Genomic DNA, 27,158 nt, shown 5'->3' with positions numbered 1-27,158 from the left:
TTCAGTTAATGGCAGACTTGGATGTGAGCCGCTTGAGGCAGGCGGAGCGCACCTGGTCGTGGCCGAGGCGCTCGGCCTCGTGTAGGACTCTGCGTAGCTCGTTGGTTCTCAGTGTCACGGTAAGAGTGACAGAGACAGCACTAGTATATGCGACGGGTGACATGTTCAGTTAATGGCAGACTTGGATGTGAGCCGCTTGAGGCAGGCGGAGCGCACCTGGTCGTGGCCGAGGCGCTCGGCCTCGTGTAGGACTCTGCGTAGCTCGTTGGTGCGATCGTGGCGAGCGGCTAGTATGTATGCATTGCTTACGTTTCGGCAGAGTAAGTAGCAGGAAATCTGTAAAAAAAAATAGTAACGGTTCTTACGCGAATGTTAAATTTCATTGAGAACTTTCAGAAAGACATGTAAGTTTCGCTCGGCTCCGTAAATAAAGTCATTGTATCCTCACCAACAACTGAATTACATTAGAATTCAAATACATTAATTTCATCTTAAAATAAGTTGATTAAAAAAAATACAGGTCAATTCATAAGAGTTGGCACGAATGGAACGAATGAGTGAATGAAAATATGCATGTGTGTCTGTGTGACAGATTAACCAATAAATAAAATGGCGGCTCTTGACAGTTACAACTGTATATCGATTCAATTGTCATAAAATCAAAGTATTGTTCGTTCCCTTCGTGCCAGCTTTCGTGAAACAATCTGCACAAGTGTTACCGAAAGTCTTCGTCGACATGATGTGTTAGCACTGGTCTGATTGAAACACCACTTTTTTTTAAAATTATGAATGGGCTTACTCTTGACCACAGACTAGCCAAAGGCAAAGACGTGGCCTACTATGGAGTGAGCTCGCCCAGAAGATGCCTGTTCACCCTTGATTTGAAACCCGGCGAGTTATATGAGCTCGGAAATATACGGCAAGGAATTCCACTCCTTGGCAGTGCGCATAAGAAAAGAAGAAGCAAAGCGCTTCGTGCGAATTCGCGGAATATCTACCAAGAAAGGATGGAACTATTATGTCCAGAGAGCTCCCTTGGTAAGGGTCCCATGTGCTCTTACGGCTCAGCCACGACATTGGTCTAAGCGCGACAGCGGTGAGCGGCGGCCATACATTGGAGCGAGACACAGCGATTCACTGACCTTCACTGTTATTTCACGTTCCAAATCCTGACAAAACTGTTTATTTGTTATTTTTCCGCTCCACACAGTGTCACTTACGCGCTAATTTATTAATGTCCGAAATGTTTTATTTAATTTTACTTATATTTATTTCACTTCACAACCTTGACTGGCAAGCGCAGCGCGCTGCCAGTGCAGCACAAGGCCGCACTGGCAAGGTCGCCATGTAAAGGAGGAGCGTTGATGGAAACAACTTGTAGGTTGAATGTATGATTTATTACTGAAATATGAACCTTAAGCTACGGAATATATAGAGAGATTACGTGAAGGTGTGTGTAACGTACAGTGCACACTACAGGGACTTTTCATTCGTATAGCTGCCGCTCACCGCTATTGCGCTTAGACCAATGTCGTGGCTGAGCCGTTACAGTAAATACGCCTCTTACAAAGGTGAGTGAGAAGTACCTTAATGCTGAGGCTGGAGACATGTTGTATAAGCAGCTCGGCTTGCTCGTCGTGCAACTGTCCTCGCGCCTCGCACCGCGCTACCACTGCGCCTACTCCCCATTCTAATACTTGATCGCTCATTAAACTGTAAAATAAACATTATTATTAAAAATAGCACTCTCTAATACCTATTCTAAAAACACGCCAACAACAATAATAAATCAGAACAAGGAACAACGCGAGGAAACAAATGAATATTCTTGGTTTGGGATAGGTCAAAACATGCGTGGCTGCAATGCCTTTGGCGAGGTACTATCAGCTGCAAAAGTGCATGGCGAATTTATCAATGAATTCATTCATAATTTCTCCATACAGTCATCCTATTTGAATCCTAGGCCACTCTAGAGGTATAACCTTTTCAGAGTGAACGTCAAAGTGCCTTCTATGGCAAATAAAGTACGGTGTATACATTAAACTTTCGTGAGACATATACATATTCAAATATTTAATGAAACCATGGTTGTACACACGGAGTTTGGTCGCCGCGTCAACTCCTACATGCCTCCTACTCCTACAAGAGGGGCCTCCAAAATTGGCCCGTAACATGTCGCAGCAGTAGCGATAATAACGTGAGTACAACCGTGGTTTCATTAAATATTTAAAGTACGGCGTCTATAAGACCATGTTTTAAAGTAGCCTGAGATTCAAATTGGTTGATCTTGTAGTGAACTGTAAAATGAAGAGGTCTTAGTATTAGTACTATTTCCCCACAACTGTGAGGGGACTGAAATCTTCTCGAAGCTGAGGCGTAGGGTTAGAGCCGGCGTAGCTTTGACGTTCATATGCGCATTGCAATATGGAATAATACTGCAAAATTGCTAGTTTCAGCCAGCATCAAAAGTAGCGGATCAAATAACGCTTTAGAAATAACTACCATTCTATACAACTAGGGAACAAATCAAATTATTTTATTGAATATTTATTAGCCGCGTAAGCTGAAGACCCGGGTTCGATTCCCGGCTCGGCCACCAGTGGGCCTTGTCGTTTTTTCTTTCGTGTATGATATCAATTCAATTTATAACTACCATTCTGTAACCGCTAAATAAAAATAAATGTGTCTAGTCTATAGACAAAAAAAAAACTTGACCACTGACCGCGAAGTCTACAGATTTATTTAAATATTTTGAAAAGTTATTCAGGATATCAAATACTTTTGTAATGATGCTCACTGTCCATACTTCCTAGTCACTCTATAAAAATTTAAATTTTGAACTTGGTGTTCCCATAGGTCGAATATTTGAGGCTTACCTGGACGCAGTCTCCTTAGACTCCCTGATGCATTTGGCCAAAGTCTTGACTTCCATGAAGCGGTCGGTGTTCACCAGGTACTTGGCCACGTGCGTGTAGATGTTCATGGAGTCCAGCTTGTGCTCGGTTATTACCCTGTCAACAAAAAATAAATGGATCAATTGAAGAATATAGATTACTAGCTTTTGCCCGCGACTTCGCTCGCGTTAGAAAGAGACAAAAATAGCCTATGTCACTCTCCATCCCTTAAACTATCTCCACTTAAAAAATAACTTCAATTCGTCGCTATGTTTTGCCGTGAAAGATGGACAAACAAACGGACATACACACTTTCCCATTTATAATATTAAAAGTATGGATAAACGGTGTAAAATGAGGAAACTGAAAGATTTAACCACACATTCTGAAGCCAAAAAAAAGAAAGAAAATTATATGACACTAAGCAATTTCGCCAAAAAATTGGAGTACTTAAGTATCCTGCCAAACTGGAAAAATCTTCAGTTTATAAGTACCGCCTATTTAGAGATGGGTCGTGGGTAAATACCCAATCTACCCACCCAGGTATTTACCCGGTAAATACCTATCTACCCGGTATTTACCCGTATCTACCCAAATTGACGGGTAGATTCATTTCATGTTGGACATGCTGATTTGTGTTAAAATGGAGATAAATATTAAGTTAGTGGTTGTAATTTTTATACACAATTTAAAACAAAACTGTTCAGTGAAATATACAATTAAGTTTACAGAAGTTTTAATGTATATTTTTTTTAAATAATTAAAAAAATATGTTTTATGTGTGCTTTTTAATACGATATATTAATACGATAAAGATAAACTTCCTAGTACTGGTTGGAGGGGGTTATGGTGGGGTTAGGGGGGGTAAAATATTTTTTTTTCATATTTCATGGAAACTATCATTAATATCGAAAAGTATTGTATGTACGAACTAAAGTAGACATAATTTCCTACAAAAAAGTTTATATGCATTTTTGTCATAAAACATACTATGTATGAGTTATGCGCTTGAAAAAGAGATTTGTAAAATATTTTTATTCACATATTTTTATTTACAGTTTTAATTTTTCAAACTTATAATTTATACTAAAAGCATTTGAAATTATTTCCGTATGTCAGAGAGTGATATTACACGATTTTTATAGTTGGAGTGATACACTAAAATCACATTTTATCTTATAGCAACCTATTTCGTTCCCAATTTGAATAAACATTATGTGTACAATTACAAAGACTGACTTAAATTAATCTATTTTAGCCCAAACACCATTTAAAAACGTCAAATTTGGAAGAAAAATGAAAATACCCGCGTATTTACCCGCGGGTAGGTAAATATCGGGTATTTACCCGGTAAATACCCACCGTCGGGTATTTACCTGGGTAGTTACCCATCTCTACGCCTATTACAAGTTCCTAGTGACACGCCGGGCGTCCAAAACACTTACGTATATACTCGATCCGAACTATGAAATACCTACAGCTAAATTGTATACCTGCCTGCCTACTTCTATAAAGCTACGATCCATAGTATTAGAGCCGAACAAGGTCAGTGGTCTAAACTGCTTCGCACCCGGATCTCTTCTGCTCTGCACTGGTATAACCTCCTCTATAACGTTGAGAGGCAAACTATATGTAGTCGATCTTAACTACAAAGTACTTGAAAGGCAAGCCGAATCGATCCTTCACAGATTGCCCTATAGCCTGTAGAGTGTAGCCAATATCAAAGCCACGATTCGAATCTTGTCCGTATTAGATCCGAACAGCGTCAGTGGTCTGAACTCCATCGCACACTGACCCCTCCTACTCTCCACTGGATAACAACTAAGATAGAACTAGACTCGTTAATCATAAAAATACTTACTTAAACGCCAGATCAAATCCGTATTTCACAGATTGTCCTATAGCCAATATCAAAGCCAACGATTCGTATCTTGTCCGTATTAGATCAGAACGTCAGTGGTCTAAACTCCATCGCATCTGGATTTCTTCTACTGTTCACTGGTATAACCTCATCTATAACGTTTAGAAGTAACTGCCCTGGCGCTTCGTTGGCTGCTAAGTATTTGGCGATATCTTGCCGAGTCTTTATTCTAACTAAATTATAGAACTTACTTGAATGCTAAGTCGAATCCATCCTTAACCGACTGCCCCGTAGCTAATATCAAAGCTACGATCCGTATCTTGTCCGTATTGGACCCGAACAGTGTCAGTGGTCTACTCTTTAGCGTCAGGACCAGCGCCGGCCGGTGCACTCGATCAGGGTAGAGCGAGTTTGAGTTTCGGCGCCCCTTGTTAAGGTTTCACTACGTAGGAAAATGAATCGCGAGCGTAGCGAGCGCGAAGTTTTTTTCATAGTAATGCCGTAATTTGAAGATTAACGTAATACAGAATTTTATGGATTTCGTAGGTTTCGGACATTCGTAGTCGCACCCTAGTATAGTTACGTCATACGTGTGGCTGAACGTGGATATCGTGTAAATACATAAAACAACAAACAAAATGGAGCACTATAGTGGTTAAGTCAGGAAAACAGATTCGGATTTTTTCATGAGTAACTAAAAGATAACATGTTGATAGTAAGCGCGAGCGAAGCGAGCGCGATTTTTTTTTACTCGATTTATTAAGACTCAACCCACCAGCGGGGAATCCGCGAACTTTCAAGCTATTATGTTCTGTAGAGCTGCGGTCTTTGATATATTTTGGGGTATTTTGACTTCACAGGGCGCTTATGTTCCCGACTTTTAGGCGTTATATTTCGCCATCACTATTATTTTTATAATACTAAGAGTTAATTAAGAGATTAACTGTGGACTCGATCGTCAATTCGTCACCGTCGAGATGCCCATTTCGTTATTTTGCCAAGTGATCTTAGTGCTTTGATTGAAGTTCGCTCCACCATCTTCTGTGACTCACAAAATTGCGCCTCTCTGAAACGTTTTGTGCCTTTGGCTTTATGAGGAACTCCGTAACTTTGACGTTCGCCGCACAACAATGTGGTTCGTCAAGTCAAGGGCTATAGAATCCTCCTTTTACGGCGCCCTAGCAACAGCGCCCTTATGAATGTTGGTATATGTTGGCAATGTGGTGCAACTTTCCACTTAATCTGAATTACAAATCTAGATTTTCAATAGTGTATTCATTCCCGACTCCTCTCACCATTGTGTGATTTGTGCGCGCCCACGCAACGTAGGTATAATTTTTTTGTATAGATTTTTCCACATTCTCGATTTTGGCGCCCCCTTACCATGTGGCGCCTAGAGCGGCCGCTCCACTCGCTCTACCCTTAATCCGGCCCCGGTCAGGACCTCTCCTACTCTGCACTGGTATAACCTCATCTATAACGTTAAGAAGTAACTGACTGCCGCTTCGTTGGCTGCTAAGTCTTTGGTAATATCTTGCCGAGTCTTTATTCTAAATTATAGAACTTACTTGAATGCTAAGTCGAATCCATCCTTAACCGACTGCCCCGTAGCTAATATCAAAGCCACGATCCGTATCTTGTCCGTATTGGACCCGAACAGTGTCAGTGGACTACTCTTTAGCGTCAGGACCTCTCCTACTCTGCACTAGTATAACCTCATCTATAACGTTTAGAAGTAACTGCCCTGGCGCTTCGTTGGCTGCTAAGTATTTGGCGATATCTTGCCGAGTCTTTATTCTAACTAAATTATAGAACTTACTTGAATGCTAAGTCGAATCCATCCTTAACCGACTGCCCCGTAGCCAATATCAAAGCCACGATCCGTATCTTGTCCGTATTTGACCCGAACAGTGTCAGTGAGCTAAACTCCATCGCATCTGGATTTCTTCTACTCTTCACTGGTATAACCTCATCTATAACGTTTAGAAGTAACTGACTGCCGCTTCGTTGGCTGCTAAGTCTTTGGTAATATCTTGCCGAGTCTTTATTCTAAATTATAGAACTTACTTGAATGCTAAGTCGAATCCGTCCTTAACCGACTGTCCCGTAGCTAATATCAAAGCCACGATCCGTATCTTGTCCGTATTGGATCCGAACAGTGTCAGTGGTCTGAACTCTTTAGCGTCCGGATCTCTCCTACTCTGCACCGGTATAACCTCATCTATAACGTTGACAGGTAACCGCCCGGCAGCTTCGTTCGCCGCTAGGTATTTGGCGACTTCCATTTGACGAGATATCGTGGTCATGAGGTTGTCTATGGTAATTTTGTCGAGGTGGAAGTGGATGGATTTCGGGTCGTTGGTTCCTGTAAAAGAAAAGATTGAATATGGAGTAATTTCAGTAAAATCGTATACAAGTTGTTATTTGTAATCTTTCAGCCTTCTGAGCAAAAGTTGTCCTCTGTCTACAGTACACAACGGGGAATGTTATGAAGGACTTTTTATTTGATGTCCTGCTGCCCTGAGGCACACTCGCTATTGTTTGTGAAAACATAAAGCTATGAAGATGATACTTAATAGTAGTTTTATTTTGCTAGTTAGCATTTATCACAATGCGTACTCGACGCATTGTGGTAAATTATGGTGTGCAGCCGCCAAAGTCCCATTTCTACTATACAGCACAGAGAAAGGCGTGCTCCGTACGGGGCGCGCGTATAGCAACGCGCATGTGACGAAGGCGCGAACGTTCTAACCAGAGTGGCATGTATGAAAAACAAAACAGGATCACACTTACTGGTAGCAGGAACACACTGTGACAAATGCTGGTGCGCAGCCGCCAAAGTTCCACTTCTACTATGCAGCACAGTGAAAGGCGTGCTCCGTACGCGGCGCGCGTATAGCAACGCGCATGTGACGAAGGCGCGAACGTTCTAACCAGAGTGGCATGTATGAAAAACAAAACAGGATCACACTTACTGGTAGCAGGAACACACTGTGACAAATGCTGGTGCGCAGCCGCCAAAGTTCCACTTCTACTATGCAGCACAGTGAAAGGCGTGCTCCGTACGCGGCGCGCGTATAGCAACGCGCATGTGACGAAGGCGCGAACGTTCTAGCCGGAGTGTCAATTATGAAAAATGAAACAGGATCGCACTTACTGGTAGCAGGAACACACTGTGACAAATGATGGTGTGCAGCCGCCAAAGTCCCATTTCTACTATGCAGTACAGAGAAAGGCGTGCAGGGCGCGCATATAACAACGCGCACGTGGCGGAGGCGCGTACGTTCTAGCCGGAGTGGCATTTATGAAAAACAAAACAGGATCACACTTACTGGTAGCAGGAACACACTGTGACAAATGATGGTGTGCAGCCGCCAAAGTTCCACTCCTACTATGCAGCACAGTGAAAGGCGTGCTGCGTACGGGGCGAGCGTATAGCAACGCGCATGTGGCGGAGGCGCGCGCGTGCTGCCCGGAGGCGCACTGCAGCGCGTAGAGCGCTTCGAGACGCTTCGTCGCTTCGAGGGTGCGGCAGATGTGCATTATGTATTCCTGGGTATATGAGAAAAGAAATATGAAACACTATAAATACTAGAATATTTGATATTGTCTTCGGTTACCGCGATAGTTACTCATGAAATAAAACTATGGAAACGGATTAAATCGCGTATAATGAATTTAATAGAATATTTGAATTTATAGAACTATTTAGCTACTTTTAGATATGAATGCTAGTATACCTTTTGATGCATACTGTATAGTAAAAGACTATTTAGACTTTGGCGTATTCATCCAGAAACTCAAATGCGATTTGTATGTTATGTAGGTACATTAGACATTCCAGAGGCAAAATGATGGATATCATGGATATAATATACTAGCTTTTTCCCGCGGCTTCGTTCGCGTACTAATCTAAACTTTTCCCATACAAACTTTGAACCACCATTTTACCCCGAATTTTGAAAAATCCTTTCTTAGTGTTCCTCTACACTATATAAGGAACCTACGTGCCAAATTTGGAATCTCTAGGACCAGCGGTTTCGGCTGTGTGTTGATATGTCAGTCAGTCAGTTTCTTCTTTTATATACATATATATTTAGATATTTAACGGTTAATCTGTTGTCGACCGTCTAGTTTTGATCATTTCAATCATATCACAGTAAAAATGTACCTTATTAAAGCTAAAGAGGTCTCTTTCAGATTATAAATTGCTTATGAAAAAAATCGCACTCACCGACCACAAATCCAGCGTGCTATCCACATCGCTCATAGCTTTCAGCAGCTCGTTCACCTTGTCCTTCTTCAAACACTCCATGTAAACTGACTCCGTAAACGTCTCCTTATCCACCAAGTTATCGTAACAATACGTCAGCACCTCCGACATATTCTTATACTTCATATAAAACGCTATATTCGCTACATGAGAACCATAGTTCGTTAAATAGTAAACACATTCTTTATAAAAGAATGGATCGAGTTTTTTGACTAGATGATCGACTTTTGGTTCATGGTTGTTGTTCCTTCGTAAAAGCCCTTGTGCGAGACTCTTCTTAGGCTGGACGGTGGCTGTTTGGAAGTCGCTGTAGTCGCCCTGTTTGATCTTTTTGACGCTGGCGAGGGTGTGCATTATGTTGAGGGCTGGTTCGGTCACTTGGATGCGCTTTTTGCTTGCGTTTTGGGACGTTAGTTTTTCGTTTGTGGACTGAAAAGAAAATATAAATAAACTTGATCAAATGGTGGCTAATATTGATGTGGATTTTTAAGTTTATACTGCAGACAGTACTGTAGACAGTCAGTAAATTGAATGTATACCAACTAACATAATTGTAACTTTCTGTAATTTACTGTATCTATCCGTAATATATATTTTCTTTCCTTCATCGTCATTGCATGACATTCAACTTAAGCATCTGGTCTCCCGCGATACAGGCCTAGCCTAGTGCGGGGACTCCTGAGGTATCGGTAAACCAACTAAGCTATGCACGTAGGTAATTGTAAGCTATGTAAGAATGCATCTCATTTGTGTCTTTTTGTGCAATAAACATTTTTTTATCTTTTTATCTTTAAAAAAATATAGCTCATACGGCCCGCAAATAGTGTAATATAACAGAAGCACGATCGAGCGATCCGTGAATCAGTGTATCATATAGTCTGTCTTCGCATGTCTTCTGGCGCAGTTGGTTGGATGCTATTACAAATTAAAGAAAACTTATCAGGCTTTCTTCGAAGTACGTCATTTATCTTTTTACCTTCATAGTCTCCGCCTTGTTGAGTATGTGCTGGTTAACGGGGTAGTTCATGTCTTCAAGCATGCTGATGATTTCGTTGAGGAGGGGCGGGTTGGCTCGAGGACGGCCTTCGGATTGCGTGCTAGATACTGAGTTGGTACGTTCCGAGTGTCTCAATCCTAAAATGAAACATTCTATTAAGAAACGTTTGATCTGTTATATACGTACGTATGCCCGACCTTCTGTCTCGCTTGCTTGATTGACCCCGTTTTGCGCCTTATCCCACGTTCCGAATAATGCTGGATATTTTATACTACACTAATTAGATACTTAGGGCCAGTTGCATCAAACCGTCTGTCACCGTTAAAGCGTTCGTTAAATTTTATAGGCTACTTGACCCTTTTTTAAAGTCTATCTTATATGATTAAGTACCGTCTAATTAACCGAAATGAAATATTACCATAAGTTATTATGACTTAAACACAGCAAAAAATATTTTTAAAGTATAATTTTACGTAATCAGGCGAAAACAACACAGCCATGTTAAACTATAGATTATCTGTGCATCAGGTCATTCTACTCGAAAACAACATTTTCTGACTTTTGAAGTATGAAGGCATAAAGTTCAATATGTCAGTGATTGTTTTGACATGCATTATGGTTCGAATTCGATGACGTCACTGCGTCGCTGACAGCGTTTTCGGTGGAAAAAATAAATAAAAAAATCACACACGTTTTTAATCGAAAATACGTAGTCATTATACACTTTTAATACCCAAAGTCTATAAATATTGTTTTTTTTTATGTCAAATACTACAGAAGACAATCATTTATTGTGCCAAATTCGATATGAATCTAGTAGCCTATTGTATGGGAAGTTCCATAGTCGTCTGCTGCGTGACGATGATGTGTCTGTCAAATGTGGTTGATGCAACTGGCCCTAAAAATAACTGTGTGATAGTGATAGTCCTGACAAGTTAGACCTATCTGGTTAGATAGCCAGTTGAGTAAATATATAGATATTTTAAGAGATAATTTTAGTCATATTATGCCCATGCGATTTTGCAACTCTGAGCGCACACATCTGGTATAACCCTAAGTTAGTAAGACTCTAGCTAGAAAAAAAAATCAAAAATCGAATAAACATTGTTTTAATCTCTAAACTTACCTTGCAATCTCCTATTCAGGAACTGTTCCGAAGCCTCTCTCCCGTATTCACAGTCTTCAGCCACCTCCATACAAACATTGACCGTATTCTTGAAGCAATGCGCGAACTTCTCCCTGGCTTGCTTGAAGCAGCCGGCCTTGAGGCACGCCTTGCCCCAAGCCGCTAGGACGCTGTTGCGAGGGATCCCCGATTTTGTAGCTATCTCTAGGGCCAACTCCCATCTCTCGGCTTCTAGTAGGGAGCGAACTATTTGACCTGCAAGAAAAATATTACTATTAGTTGCTACACAGTACTAACAGCAACACCCTTAACTAACCATCGGTAGACTTTATGCCGTTTTAATAACGATTACAAATCGTCACTACTTTAAAAAAAACTTGTATCTTCGTCTGTCAATGAAAAGAAAATTGTAGTAAGTATGTATGGAATGCATATAGACTTACTGCGTTTTAACTTTGAGGAGCAGCGTGAGATACGAGATTTTTTCAAAGTAGTGACGAAATGTACTATCAGCTGCAAAATTGCATGGAGAAATTATGAATGAATTCATTAATAAATTCGACTTTTGCAGCTGATAGTACAGCTAACAGTGTTGCCGATGGTACACACATATTGTGTAGCTTAGATAAACCATCAGGCGTAAATACTTACCTTTACCTTTGAAAAATACACTAAAAACATTACATGTGCCTATAACATTTGAAGAGTTCCCTCGATTTCTCCAAGATCCCATCATCAGACCCCGACTTGGTGCCAATGGGACCATCTCGGGGTTATACCTTATCGATTGAAAAAAAAAATTTGAAAATCGCTCCATGATTCTCGGGGATAACGAGTAACATACATACCTAAAAAAAAAAACATTCAGTCGAATTGAGAACCTCCTGTTTTTGAAGTCGGTTAAAAATATAATAGTTTTTATCTTAGAATTTCCTATCCCTTGAAGATAGAATAAGAGGCAAAATTGGGACAGCGGCAATATTTAATTGGAGTTGTCGTTAATATCTGTTTATCAAGGTCGTGTAATGTGTTATCTTCATTGTACACTTACTAGGGTGTTGTAACCGCGGTACGAGGTGATGTGCTTGCTGTTGCACGAGTGTGGCCATAGCGTCAGCGTGTGCGAGGCAGCGCGCCGCGTGCGCCGCCCCCGTCTCCGCTATACGCCCGCGTCCGCTGCCACTGTAAAAACAAGAAACGCCGTCATGGATGAATGAGGAGGCACACTGACATTTTATCCCGGCAGGCGGCGCCTGTGCAAGTGTCTGGGCATGTCACTGTCATTTATATGTGAGAGAGAGAAAAACATATCATCTTCTCGCTCACATGTATGGACTAATAGGGTGGCGCCATCTGTCATAACCTTTGAGTGTGCCTCCTCATTACATATCATCAATAAATTGGAATGCCTAACGTGCTGAGAAACCGACGGAGGTAAATGGAGCGGTCTTGTGTCTACTGCAGAGGTAAAGGTTGTGGGGGCCAAATGTGAAGGCAATTTTAGTGGCGGGGCAGATTTAACATTTTTACTACACTGCTGGCCATATCACACACTATTTTGAAGGACCGGTGGAGGGCCGAATTCATTCCTTTCGCGGGCCGGAAATGGCCCGCGGCCCGTACTTAGCCCATCACCGATCTAGTGCCTTTTTCGGCCAGTTGTCATCCCCCTACATATTTGAGCCCACTTGGTAGCTATACTTCTGTAGTGTCAATCCGCGGCAAGAGTAATATAAGTCACGATGTTATGGCATGTACCATTTATTCACGATGCAAGTTCAAGTGATAATCAGTCTCTAAATAAGTGTTACTTTCCCGATATATCAATCAATCAATCAAAATATTCTTTATACAAATAGGCTTACAATAAGCACTTTTAAATTGTCAACAGTGTACAATATTCATCTTATTCTAAATATCTATATAAAAACTACATTGATTTCATTATATGCATAGAGCAGCGGTTCTCAAACTTATTTTCTCATGGAATCCTTTTGGAAAGCAAAATATCTGACGGAACCTTTTAAATTAAATGAATAACAAAAATTAGTTTATAGCAAGGTTTTATGGAAGAGAGTTGAAATCGTGAATCAGTCAACCAAAATTCACACGGAGCCCCCAGAGAGGTTTTGCGGAACCGCGGAGCACACTTTGAGTATGGCTGGCATAGAGCCTTTCATTTGCAGCTGTAGTTCAAATAAACACTCAATAAAGTCGTGACTCACGTTACATTTACGTGGATTTACCCTGTATATCTGAATCTAATTTCACTAAAATGTACAAAAGTTTGTTATCAATACGATGGTATGTACTCACGCGATCTCGTGCGGTGCGCGGGAGTACAACTCGGCAGCAGCTAGGAGCAGTGAGCGCCGCGCGCGCACCAGAAGCCTCGCGTCGCCGCCGCCTGACAACGCTCGCGCGATTTCATCGCTACGATCTAGCAGAAATCTGTGGGCGAAAAAAAGTTATAAGAGGATGAAATTTGTGAAGTGTCTTTTTAAGTTCAGGGAAATAGGGTTACCTATCCGTGGGAAAAATCAGGGTTGTTATGAAAATATATTGGATAACCTAAATTTTGAAAAAACTCCCGACTGTGACCGATTTTCATAAAACATGGCTAAGAACACTCCCGACTAACTCAGCTTAATTTCAGACAAAAAAACTAAATCTAAATCGGTTCATCCGTTCGGGAGCTACGATGCCACAGACAGACACACACACAGACAGACAAACAGACAGACAGACACGTCAAACTTATAACACCCCGTCGTTTTTGCGTCGGGGGTTAAAAATATAGATAGATAGATAGATCGGTGCAACAGATAGTTGCTATCTATTTATGCTATGAGTGGTCCAAATTATTTTGGATATTCCAAGATTTCCAAGCTTATAGAATGCATCTTAATTCTTCAAACACAGAGTCCATCACATGAGAGTCACATTCGGCGTAAATTCGAATCCGAGCTCTGCCCTCACAGCCTCATTCCTCCCAGAGTTATTCGAGCAGTCCATACAAGTGACGCCACTGCCGACAGAGTCAGAGTTACTCCTTAAAACTATGAGTGCCTAGTCTATTTTATGTACTTACTTGGGATATTCCAAGCTGATGGAATGCATCTTCATAATACTCAAACACAGAGTAACATTCGGTGTAAATTCGAATCCAAACTCTGCCCTCACAGCCTCATTTCTCCCAGAGTTAATCGAGAGACACCAGTCCATACAAGTGACGCCGCTGCCGGCAGAGTCGGAGTTACTGCTCAGCATCATGTTGTCCTGGTCTGAGGAATGTTTCTTGTTGGTGGTTTGAGTGTAGCAATCGTTGCACACGCGGAATTTCACGCTGCTTGGATATGTTGGCACCTTTAACGATAATAGGGATGACGACTACATAAAAAATGGCATTCTGTTTAGTCCGTCAGTTAGATCGCCCAAAAATACTGAACACATATTTTTCGCTTTTTCTAATTAATGAAAAAATACAAAGGTATAGAGATCAAAGTTCCGGAGTGGGGACTTGTGACGTCACTTCTAAGTAAAAACTGTACCTAGGCGTGACGTCACGCGAAACTTCAACGCACTGTACCGTCGTCATTTTTCATTTACGAGAAAAAAGTAAAAAATACGTGCCTAAATTTCTTTGATAATCTATCTGAAGGACTAATTCGTTCTTTTTTTTAGTCGGTCGCCTATTAAGAAATCAGTGTTCAGTTTTGTGATAAATTTAATTTCAAGAATAATCTTCCGATAATAAACGAGAAATGCTCTCCTTTAGACTAGCTATTCAAGACTTGTTAATACTGACAAGGTTATCATCGATTTTATTTTTATAATCGTAATTATTTTATCGCTTTTAAAATTAATGATGATAGTAATATGGGAACAAAATGCAATTCTACAGTCAGATTTTAGAGGGAGGGTGAACCGGCTGATTTAGAAAGTACTAGCTTTTGCCCGCGACTTCGCTCGCGTTAGAAAGAGACAAAAAGTAGCCTATGTCACTCTCTATCCCTTCAACTATCTCTACTTAAAAAATCATGTCAATTCGTCGCTCCGTTTAGGACAAACAAACAGACACACACACTTTCCCATTTATAATTTTAGTACGGATATAAAATGATTCAAATGGTGTCAAAAATTTGGAGAAATTTATAGATAGAGATAATTACAAGATTCAAGTAAAATGAATGTATTCATGTATAAAGTTTTATGACAACTAACCTGCATTCTATTCCTCGAGCAGACATGGCACACCAGCCTCCCGCACCGCCTACAATGATGCCTCCGTATAATCATCGAGAATATCGAGGTCTGGCACACCATGCAGCGGTCCGTCGAGTAGTCCTCCGCCCACTGCTCCTTCGACGGAACCTGTTCCGGCATCACAAACGGCCGCGACGCCGCTTCGATGTTTATAGAGTCTATAGACTGCATTAGAGAATCTTCTGACGGCTTCGGCGGAGCCACACAAGTGTTCTTTGGATTCATATCTAAAGCTTTCTCCGCGTAGAAACGAAGCAACGCGTCTACAGAGTTCCTTGATATCACTATGCTGTCTATTAACTTAATATTGTAGTATAAATTGTCTCCGCTCGGATCTTTCTTCAAATTACTAGAGATTTTATTTATTATTATTGAAAGCACATCCAGTTTTGCGTTCATGAGAAATTGCTCAAGCATGAGTAAAGGTTTCTCAATTAACTCCCAGAACATTTGTCGTAAATTCACATCTATTTCGAGCATGATCTGTAAACCGATCTTGATGTTTTCAAAAGATTTCCAATCTGATGAATTCTCTGAGACAAAATCTACGCACACTTGCAGTATCTCCACATTTCTGACTTTGGACATTTCTTCTTGGATCAGATCCATCGCTTGACTAGTCGGTAGACTCGCCAACAGTTCGCCGACTAGCGTCGGGGTGGCCTGGTTGGTGTATTCAAAGAGTTGTCGCAGCCGGTTCATGACGATCAGGTTCTTCATGTGTTCGGAGGCCGCGTGTGCGTCAGCCCAGTCGAGGCAGAGCTGGAACTGCTGGCTGTCCATGAGGACCTCGATCACGTTCTCGGGGTTGTTCATGGAGTGTTCGTAAACGTCGTACCAGTGGCTAGAGCCCATTATTGTTGCGATCTGAAAACAAAAGACAAACGACACGAATCAACAAACCAAGATTTCAACTTCAACACATTCAAACTTTGGAGTGGAAATTGAAGCCCAATTAAGGAATTTATTATCCAGGTTATCAAAAGCTGGCGCGAATGGAATGAATTAGCGGATGGAAATGTGTATTAAATTGCCTAATCACATAAAAATGTTGACTCGTTTACTGATACAGCTGTCACTCCTCATACAATGATAGTTTCGTTCGCTCTATTCGTGCCAGCTTTCGTGAATCAACTTGTAACTAGGTAATTAAAAGCTATGTAAATTTAAGACTCAGTTACCTCATTATATAGTGGTATTTTAACCATCCAATTTGAGCATTTCTCATGTAAATCTTCGTCTAATACTTCCCGATCCAGTAGGAACCTCAAATAATCTAACACCTCCAGAGCTCCCTCGGCCGGCCAACTATTCAAATTGTTCAGAATGAGATTTACTTTCAACTCAGAACACTTCAGGTACTGACAGTATTTCCAATTGTTCTCTATCTTCGGGTGAATCGCCAGTTTGAACAGTATTAGGTCTCTTAAGTTCATCAGGTTAGCGCTGCAAAGTACTTGTCTTTCAGACAACGCGTCAATTATACTCAAGCATTTGAGCAACTTCCCAGCTTCAATCATCTGAGGTAAGAAGAGGAATAACTTGTCGAGATCGATTGTGGTGTGTAATGACGCCAAATACTTATTGCCTCCAAAGAGAACTTTCGTATAGTTAAATCTTTCTAAGTCCATATAGTTGTTGAGGTATCTCGTTCTCGCGTCCATACTCTGCTGAAGGCTGTTATCGTTTGGCGATGTATGGATCTTTTTAATCAAATGCGCTAATACCCAGTTGTGTAAGACGATGTAAGTCAGACATTGAGGCGTAGGCGCGCGCGGTAAAGGCGCCATATTGGTTTCCGGCTCCAAAAACAAATTTTCCTCCGTGTTTTTAAACTCGTACACAGCTTGAAGCAAATTGTTAAAGTTCATCTCACTAGCTTCCATGTGAGGTGTCAGTATTATTGATGGGCAAAAATTGAGTATCAATTTCGGTATCAAGTTCACGTTTAGCTTCTTGCAAATAGGCTCCAAGTATGTCACTGGAATTTCTTTGGAATTTATCATGCTGCCAAATATGTCGTGCAGTTGTTTCTCTAATACTGTGAAGTAGGAAGATTCTGTCGTGGCCGTTGCGTTCTCTTCAAGTTCTAGTTGAGACACAGTTTTGCAATACATGTAGCACATCCTGAGGTAGTGTGTTCTAGTCTTCTTATTTCCGTGTCGAGATACTTCGCTTATATTGCACAAGTCTTTGTCGGATGCGGCCACGATGTTCATGTATATCTGATGGTATTTCTGTAACAGATTCGGGTCTATGTTAGCCTTGTTAGGGTTGACGATGTCTGCTAAATCCTCGCAGCATTGCCGCAGTTCTTTGGACAGCTGGTTCATTTTGCAGAACTCTTTATGTTTGATCGGTATTCGGCAGTCGGCGATCAGACCGCACACGTTGTCGATGAAATCGAAGGACTTTTCCGTGTTGCCAAAGATCTCGAAGGTGACGCTGGCTATATCTTCAATGAATCTGATGTAGTTAATTTTCTTCACGGCAGCAACATCCGTGGACGACCGTACTTCGGCGAGTTTTCGTTCGACAACATTTATTAAGCCGTATGTTATTTCTCTATTCAGTCCGCTGCTTAAGAGGATATCAACAGCGTTGATAAAAGAGGCGTTCTGGTGGCTGTACAGCTGTAAATGAGGATGGCAAGCAGCTAGTTGAATCACGTCGAATGAAAAGTTGGGAGGCCTGTTTGAGGCTAGAAATCCTTCAACTAAGCCCATGACTTCTGTGGATACCACGGAAAGCGCGGACAATTCTTTGGTGGCGTAGGGAGTGTCACCTTTGTAGTAAATAATGTTTTTGATCTTCGCTACCAGGTGGCGCAGCTGCTCGGTGAAGGAGACCTCTGTTGCGATCTCTGCGTCGGCTAGATCGAACATCTGAAAATAATATTGTTTTTTTTGAAAAGTGGTTTGTTTTAATACCTAACATTCCCATACAGCCTTTTATTTAACTGTGAAACAAGAAATCAACGATCTAAAAAATGTTAAACACCTCTTTCCTACAAAAAATGCCCGACAAAAAGTATCGTCACTATTTTCACCTCATTACACATTTGACTTTAGTGACATATTTGACATGTTACTGTTATTGATATGATAACGGCAAAAATGATTAAAATAAACATTCAGATCTTGTTACTAAATGTTCATTTACATACTAATAATTACAGTGATAACGGAAATATACTGTTTAAATACAGACAACAGTCATAATAGGATCGTGCGGTGCAAGACGGAGTATAAAGTAAATATTACGATGGTTGATGATGATATCGAAATGCACAGAGAACTCATCCATTTAAACAATAGCACCAGCAAATTAAGCAAGTACGTTGTTTCTAGTGTTTCTTTCTAGGAATTTGAGCTTTGGGTTCAAAGAACTTTCGCTAAAATGAACTAACGGACCTCGCGATTTGTCAAGATGTGTTGAGGAAACATAGATTTTGGAACACATATCTGATTTTGATGGCTATCTAACGATGCAATAAGTCAGCATTGAGTGTCGTGTTGAATTGGAGAAGAAAATATAAATAAAATAGATAGGTAGGTACCGTATACGCATGCAGTAGGTAAGGGCTATAAATGGGATACTGCACAAAATATCCCAGAAGCTTGAACGAGACCGCGGAAATGATAGAAGAATAGGTTTGTGTTGTGTAATATTACACAGAAGACGTAAAAAAACTGTTACCTATCTTAAATCATTAATGTTTATTTACAGATATAATAAGAAGAATCTCCATAAAACACTTCGGCACGCACGCCTCGATGGCGAATCTAATACAGTATTGAATAAGGTAATAAGAAATTATGTATTAATGATACAATTGCTTCACATCATATTGAAATACCCGTATCACACGAAGTACATAAATACCTCCTGTTCTAGTTACCCAATCCAGAACAAAACCAAACTCATGTTGCTCGTGTAAACACGGAAAAGTATCAAAATACTTCATCAATAAGAAACAACTGTAGATATGCAAAAAGTGAAGAGAAATCGAAAAAACATCACATCGTTGAAATAGGTAAGTAAATTATACTAAACTTATACTCAAAACGTGACGTTATCTGGATAAAGGACCTTAATGTCGATGGCGTTTGCGGCGTTATGAGCTATGTTAGTATACAAATACGACGCCGTGGGACGTAAGCGCCATCGACAATAAGGTCACTTTACCCAGATAACGTCACAAATTATAGTCTTTAATAGTCGACTATGTAAGGGAATATTACCCACCTGGTTATTAAGATCGAAGTGTTTTTCATGCAAGGTAAAATAGAAAAACGCCGTAGTGCTTCGTTAGATGGAATATTTTTCATCTTACTCAAGAAAAGCCCTTTCAATCTTCACCCATGTTACTTCTTCGAAACTTTGTGTAATTTCTGACAACTTTTACGTCTTATAGATGCCAATAAAACTGGATCGGAAGATCGAACAAATCTAACTCGGATAGCTCGTGATCTTTCTGCCAACCGGGTGTGCAGTATAGTGCAAATATGGCTGATAGTCTACATTATTCTAGCCAGTCCATTATGGTGTACTATAGGTAAGATAATTTATTATTTTTATTCAGGATTTCATACATAGCTTATGCAAAGTTCATTGTCGTAGCTATCCTAAATAGTAGAATCCTTACGAAATTGGCACAAATATCGTGCTAGTTTCTTGGGTTTTGTATTTGATTCGAATAGTGCCATGTTATGGATAAATCGTCTTAAAAACTTATTTACCCCTTTTTCGCAGAACCCCTTATACTGTCTTAGTGCACTCTCGCATGCTCCCCGCCATTAATAAAATATTAAAGTACCATCAGCACCATGTCAATTGCACCTAAACTACTCGTATAACAAACATCAAGTCATAACTCTTTTGAATGATTATTGACAAAAAACAAAAATGTCGTACGGTCAATAGTCGTAGTGTGAGGGGCACGCAATATAACTGACTTTAGGCACTGGTCCCACCGAGAGCTAGTAAGCTATGAGCTATCGGCTATAAAAACGAACAAAAGATAAGCACTCCCGTGCAAATAAAAGAGACGGGCGAGTAACTATAAACATCGCCGTGTCTCTTTATTTACACGGGGGTGCTTATCTTTTGTTCGTTTTTATAGCTCGTAGCTTTATAGCTCGTAGCTTAATAGCTCGCGGTGGGCCCAGTGCCTTATTTCAAGTCAATGGTGGCGAAAAGGTCAATGTACCCTATACCAAACTACTCCTAAAGTTCAACTTCAGGCCGTTGTTGCTGCTGCCTCGCGTGCAAGTGCTTCAAGGCGCAGGAAACGATAAGGGAAGCCAAGCTGTACGCGATGTGGAACCCGCCCGGCGTGCTCCGGCGCAGCGCCGCTGACGTCACCTACACTCCCTCCGACAAGGAGAAGGAGGCTTACGAGGAGCTCGAACATTTAATAAGGACTTTGTGAGAGGACTTTTTAAAGTGTTGTTGCTGATTTCCCGATGAATAGGCAAACGTTTAATATAAAACCGGCCAAGAGCGTGTCGGGCCACGCTCAGTGTAGGGTTCCGTAGTTTTCCGTATTTTTTCTCAGAAACTACTAAACCTATCAAGTTGAAAACAATTTTCCTAGAAAGTCTTTACAAAGTTCTACTTTGGGATTTTTTTCATATTTTTTAAACATACGGTTCAGAAGTTAGAGGGGGGGAGAGAGGCTGTCTTAATGAATAAGGGTTTACTAAAATCGTTTTTTGAGAATATTAATATTTTCGGAATTAATCGCTCTAAAGGAAAAAAAGTGTGTTTAAATACCTATCCAACAATATATCACACGTTAAGGTTGGAATGAAATAAAAATAAAAAAATCAGTCCCCACTTTACATGTAGGGGGGGGGGAGGTACCCTAACAAAAATACTATTTCGACTTTTTATTTTTGCACTTTGTCGGCGTGATTGATATTACATATTAGTACCAAATTTCAGCTTTCTAGAAATTGTGCTAACGGTCACTGAGTATTCACAGAACGTTTCACGAAATATCGGACTACTTTAGGGTTTTTTTTTTTTTGCTTTGCGTACGCCCTACGACGCTATTATATCATGCTATTATTGAAGTAACGAGAAGTAGGTATGACCATCCTGAATTATTATTTATGGTTGTTTGTATTGATCCCTTGAATTATGAATAAGAATGTATTTTATTTTGATATACTTTAAATTAATGAACAACTTCGTAATCAAAACAATTATGGTCATATCATAGTAATATTATACACTTTATTTAATAATAAGTAGTTAATTATTTAATAAATATTATATTCACATACCTCTATAATTTGATTGGCTTTTGAGAAGTCGTTGTGGTAGAGAGCCAGTGCCACCAGGCTGTTCGGCTTGGCCAGCATTACGGAGATGAAATCAATGTTCCCTTTTGTAGACATGGGTACTGAAAGAAAAAAATATGCAATTTAAAATAATCCTGAAGCAATAAGTACGTATTTAATCACTCGAGCCACAGGTTTGTGAAACCTACGTCTATATTGAAGTGCACACTAATTTTATACGGTCACGACAGCCAAGCTTTACTGACTTACGCAGCCACGATTAATATTTAAACTTTCGCAGTGATGGTAATCTTTCTCAACCTTTTGTTAGTACAACGTAATACGAATATGAAAGAAATCTTACCATCATCAGTAGCAGAGATAGTGGATGCTAACATCACTTGCTCGACATCAGGCTTGGGGTTCGTATGCCGTCTCCGCACCCTCAACTTCCTCCTAGAGCTCCTCAAGTCCAGCTCGCGATCCTCTTCCTCGCTACTCTCGTCAACTTCCACATAATCTAAACATAGTTTTAGCTGCAGTGGTCCGGTGTCAGGTGGGAGAGTGGAAACCAACTGCAGCTTCCAAAGAGAGTGGTTCACAACCTTCACAAGCCGTTTCAACCTCGATATGACCACACTATCTGTCGTTTCCGTATTCACATTGTCTTCCAAAGACTCTAAACACAACTTCAATGTGTTCAAAATAATCTGCATTGTCATTGCGTTACACATGAAGCCAGCGCTGGCGGTCTTGTTCCCTTTCGGATTTTTCACTTGTTTTTTTGAATAAAAGTATGAACAGTCTGAATGAGTGCCGCAGGGGAACTCTTGGTAATGTTCGTGGCAAGAAAAGAACTCGTATCTTAGGAAGAGGCATGCGAAAATGTTCTCGATAACTTCGACGCACGCTTGCATGGGCTGTATGGATAACACCACGCGTTTAACTTCGTCTAAGGAAGATGTGATTTCTACTGCATCTTCAGAATCTTCAGCTGCGTTTAGTATAGTGTCTATAATTTTGGTGATAGCACAATAGCTGTTATAAGTCACTATGTCCCAGTTTAAATTCTGGTCACCTTTTGGTCTCCTGGTACTCCCTTGTAAAGTCATCAATTCTGTTATTATATCATTGTTTGTGTTCAAAAGTCTTGATACTTTATACCTGTCTACTTTAGGTAATCTACAGACTTGGGAAATTAATGCTAGAGCGCTTTGCGTCAAAGCCTGGCTAAATATTGACGTGGTCATGATTTTGCAATTGTTTTCTAAGCAGAATTTAATTATAGTCAACTCTCTTTTCACTTCTGTGATGTAGAATTGTAGCTGTTCATCAGGAGTGGAATATGTGTCCAAGATTGAAAAGATATTGGACAATTGGTGGACTAGAGATGGTAAGTCATATGTTTCTGGGCTGTTTGTTAAATCTATGAGGACCATTATGAGTATTTGTTTGGTGAAGTTGTTGATTTTGAAGGTAACATTCTTCATATCATGTAGCTGGTGTTTGTAGACTTGAGCAGCTTTTAGAAGCCAGTGTGTTTTGTCTTGGTAACAGAGTTCCAGCATATACTCGGGTGTCAGTTTGAATTCTTTCTGCGGCTCATTCTGTTGTATGAACTCTGACGTAAGCTTTAAGAGTTCAGGTCTGTCTTGAGGCACTAAACCGATTAGAATTTGTTTTTTATACTGTCTGTATGTGTCATCTGAGACTAGTTTGAGGACTTGTTGGGTGAATTGGGGTATGAATTGATCTTCCCATTTCAATAAAGACATAAGTGTTATTGTCTTGTCAATGCTATCAGTTGTTGACAGATCATTTACTAGCACCTCCAGATAAAGTGTTTGGATTTTGTTGGTGTTTAAGTTCTTTCTCATGAGGTGGAACTGCAGGTACCTCAGGATAATGGAGGTGGTGACAGGGTTGCTGATGAGGTTTTGCTTCAAAAAGGCCAATGTCTCATTTGAGATGTCTTTATATGGTTTGGATTCTTCTATGTCATAGAAGAACTGTAGTATTTCCTGTTGAAGATAAATAAATGGGGATGATCTTACACAAGTGACCTAGTCTAGAATTTCTTTGTGGCCCTTCAAGCAGTCATAAGTCATATTCAGAGTACTTTGACTACTGAAAACAACAAACTCATTTCTACTGGATGTGGCTCTGCATCACTGATCTAGACCCAAACTAAACTTATCTTGTATCATGTGGAAATATATTTGTACTTATAAATTTGTATAGGTATTTATGAAAACTGTTTAATTGTCCTTGTTCCGCCAGGGTGATGATGGTACAATGTCGAACATGATCAATGTTTTTAAAATGTATTCTACTAGGGCTCTTCTATATAAATCATGATATAAAAAATATAGCTCTTCTATATAGATATACTACAGCCACCTGAGTAAACAAAACAATCCAATATGAAACTCTTAAAATAAGTAACTACAATTTGATAAAGAACCAGTCTCTAGTGTTAACAAATTTGATAGAATAACAAAAGAAACATAACATGAGGGTGTCCCTTCATCATTATCAGTGATAAATCAAGTCTTTCAGTGACCTGATCAATAAAATTAGGCAATGAAAGAATCAAAATGTTAAATTATTGCACAATAGGTTAATCTAAGTATACAAACTTAAGACTAGTATGAATCATACTACGAATTTTGACCTACTTTTATTTTGTATAACTATTTGAGAGCTAAGTACTTATTGTGTCTGAAAAATATGTTCCTTTATCAGTATCACTCACCAATGGTATAGAGTCATACCAAACTATGTTGATAGAAATATAAACAGCCCTGCCATGCGTTCGTAAGTACAAGTATTATTTTAAATTTGATTTTTTTCTGTAAAATGACATTTACTTAACCCCTGAATAGGCGAGGCTATCAATATTCCTGTCAACTCAGGTTGGTATGGCTCTAGTAGTAAATCACAAATAATAGTTAATTAATAGACTCACCTCAAACACCTCCGGCGACAGGTCGTCGAGGAGGCGTAACAAATATTTCAGTTCCCCCTCCTTTAATTTTTTAGGCTCCTCCATTTTACCACTGCATTCAAAACTGTTTCTAACAGCACAAATACAACTCCTACTTCCCACTGGAAGTTTCCTTCTGCAAATAACATTGGAAATGTATCGACTTACAGTAAACAGATAAATTAATTATGTCATTTGTTGTTTATCATTTCACCCTCCCACAGGTCAAAAGTAATTCATTCACTTGCGGAATCGTCTGTTCCTATGTAGATAGTGATAGTAGACGAACCTAGTACTATCTGCCGAGAGAAATAAATAATAGAATCGAGAAAATTTACGTAAACCTCAAAACAATGTAACATACGAACCAAAACAAAGCAGTTACTCGACGAGAAGCATACTAGGGCTATGAAGGAAAATTTGTCAACGACTAAAAATGCGATTTCTACTGATTATGAATACAAATAGAGGGCAATATAACAAATTTACTGTTTATTTATTAATAAATTGTCTATTCAGCAAGACTCGATCGTAAACCTAGACCTTCTGTCACTGTCAATTCTCAAACAAAGGTGATGTTCTAGACATGGTGTTAATTGCTTTTGTCTGATAAGTGTGTTTCATTTAGAATTATATTCGACTTGTTGCGGTTTATCCGTTTGAATCAGCCAAACGTATGTTTAAAACAATATGTGTCAGGTTGTTTTTATAAAATCGACTTGTTGATTCAAATGACAAGTAGCTTGTTGTTTGAACCAAAAAGCACGTAGGTGCTATTTTAACCAAAAAATTTGTTGAACGAACATGAAACTGGTTGTATTTTCTCTCAGTGTACCCACAATTTTGGTACTATTTTTATTTTAGTTTTTATAAAACTAAATTATGGCTTGGTTTTTTGTTCTGTTCAGAAAGCATCGTTGCTTTCTCGAACAAGAAGTCACGGAGACCGAAATGGTACATTCCGGACAACCAACTCTGTCGCGACGTTTCGCGAGTTACCTGGCAACACTACCAACTGAACGAAACAGCCTCCATTCAAACCGGTAAAAACCTGTTTGTCACTTTATGGCGTGTTGAATTTAATTATGTAAATTAATATTCGAATCAGTGCTCATCAAGGGGAGCCGAGTCACCAAAGAAAGCTAAGTGGTGTTTTATATCTCTATGATAAAAGAGGAGTTATTTTCCCAAAACGTTCTCGTACATTTAACCTAAAACTAACTTTTCATAATTGAATATTATTGCTATGCATTATTACAAAGTTTACGATGATGGTGTTTCCGTTATGGATGATATATTGAAATGAGTGTGGCAGGGAGTTGTTACACGTTTATGCATATAAAGATCATGTAGTTAACATGATTGCATCACAAAATGGCGCATGTTGAATGCGGGAAAGAGCCAACGTGGCTGTAAGTCAGCGCGGCCCCAACGAGTTTGGGACCAGGCATCGGGTAGCCCTGATGCTGGTATGACCGCCACCGGGGGCTGGGGGTGCGGTCCAGCCTTAGTAATTGTGTTATCTATTTAATATGAGGAAAGTTATGAGTTTGGCTGGGGTTGGAGTCGCGCCCCAGGCCTTGGTAAACGCCAGTGAGTTTGTGAGACCTGGCCGCTGACACCTGAAGGCCATGGGTTCACGCATCCTCTGGGAGGACCCCCAAGATGGTGATCACTGTAAGGGCCCTCGGGCATGTGTACAGACTAGCGCTACTCTGAGAGGGTTGACGAACCTTCATACACATTTTGGGTCTAATAATGATATTTGTCAGGCGTTGGCCACTAGTGTGGAGCGTTGTGACATACCATGTAAATGTATAGCTTTAAGTTTGTATATTGTGTCTAAGAAAATGTATGATTTGATAAAGATGGATTTGGTAATGTGCCAGATGAAAGAACTACCTGATTTCCCTATGGGTTTTTCATGTGTTGGTTAAATTCATGTTTATGAAAGTAATTACTGATATGATAATGTGGTTTATGAAACACCTATGATTTACCTAAAAGTGGCTTTGATAATGTGGTTACCACAGAGAGGTTCTGTGGCTTATGAAACATCTATGATGTAACTATAAGTGGCTTTGATAATATGTGTACGACAGAGGTGTTCTGTTGTTTATGAAATATCTCTAATAATCTGTAATGTGTTGATCTATGTGTGGTGTTAATGTACTTGCCTTAGTTGTGTTTATGAGAGACATGTTTGAGAAGTGTACTTTGTAAGAGAATGGTTACAAAGCTTTCATATTGAGTTTGACTATCATATGTGGAATTTTGTATCCTGAATATGCTGAATTGAGTTGATATATCTCAATACATTAGTTGAGATAATAGCAACTATAATGAAAGACAAATGTTGTTAGAAATTGACTTTGTTTACTGATTTACTGCATTATTTGTGTAGTACTTTGGTATGAATATTGATGCACCATAATGGTGACTGGAAAGTATCTTTGAGATACTTT

At 39.9% G+C, this 27,158-nt stretch overlaps 1 protein-coding gene across 2 annotated transcripts; it reads right to left on the bottom strand.

Annotated features, from left to right (window-relative positions):
* Positions 1-25,215, bottom strand: LOC125232582 (zinc finger FYVE domain-containing protein 26 homolog). 2 transcript variants are annotated; one of them, XM_048138307.1, is made up of 17 exons: positions 25,062-25,215; positions 24,676-24,829; positions 22,072-23,728; positions 21,711-21,829; positions 16,599-18,302; positions 15,376-16,284; positions 14,243-14,517; positions 13,468-13,602; positions 12,203-12,333; positions 11,152-11,406; positions 10,005-10,162; positions 8,990-9,457; positions 8,088-8,307; positions 6,823-7,120; positions 2,877-3,011; positions 1,587-1,713; positions 1-336 (listed from the first exon to the last, which is right to left on the bottom strand). In XM_048138307.1, exons 2-17 carry the CDS (start codon positions 24,757-24,759, stop codon positions 166-168), a joined length of 6,846 nt encoding a protein of 2,281 aa, XP_047994264.1. In that variant the 5' UTR covers positions 24,760-24,829; positions 25,062-25,215; the 3' UTR covers positions 1-165. The 2 variants fall into 2 exon arrangements, with proteins under 2 accessions (XP_047994264.1, XP_047994265.1); XM_048138308.1 differs by lacking the exon at positions 25,062-25,215 and having other exon boundaries at positions 24,463-24,816.
* Positions 25,216-27,158: the final 1,943 nt, after the last annotated feature.

The sequence above is a fragment of the Leguminivora glycinivorella genome, chromosome 13 (genome assembly GCF_023078275.1).
Source record: "Leguminivora glycinivorella isolate SPB_JAAS2020 chromosome 13, LegGlyc_1.1, whole genome shotgun sequence".
Lineage (NCBI taxonomy): Eukaryota > Metazoa > Arthropoda > Insecta > Lepidoptera > Tortricidae > Leguminivora > Leguminivora glycinivorella.
The sequence above is the reverse complement of the archived record's forward strand: the minus strand, read 5'-3'. Positions and strand labels throughout refer to the sequence as shown.

What these genes read in the sequence shown, in the direction of transcription:
- LOC125232582 (XM_048138307.1), bottom strand. Translation starts at nt 24,759, where the DNA reads ATGGAGGAGCCTAAAAAATTAAAGGAGGGGGAACTGAAATATTTGTTA. An exon ending in ATCAGCTTGGAATATCCCAA is followed by an intron (nt 13,603 to 14,242) that starts GTAAGTACATAA and finishes TTTCGCCCACAG; the next exon opens with ATTTCTGCTAGATCGTAGCG. An exon ending in ACAGTGTGTTCCTGCTACCA is followed by an intron (nt 7,121 to 8,087) that starts GTAAGTGTGATC and finishes TTTCTTTTACAG; the next exon opens with GAACCAACGACCCGAAATCC.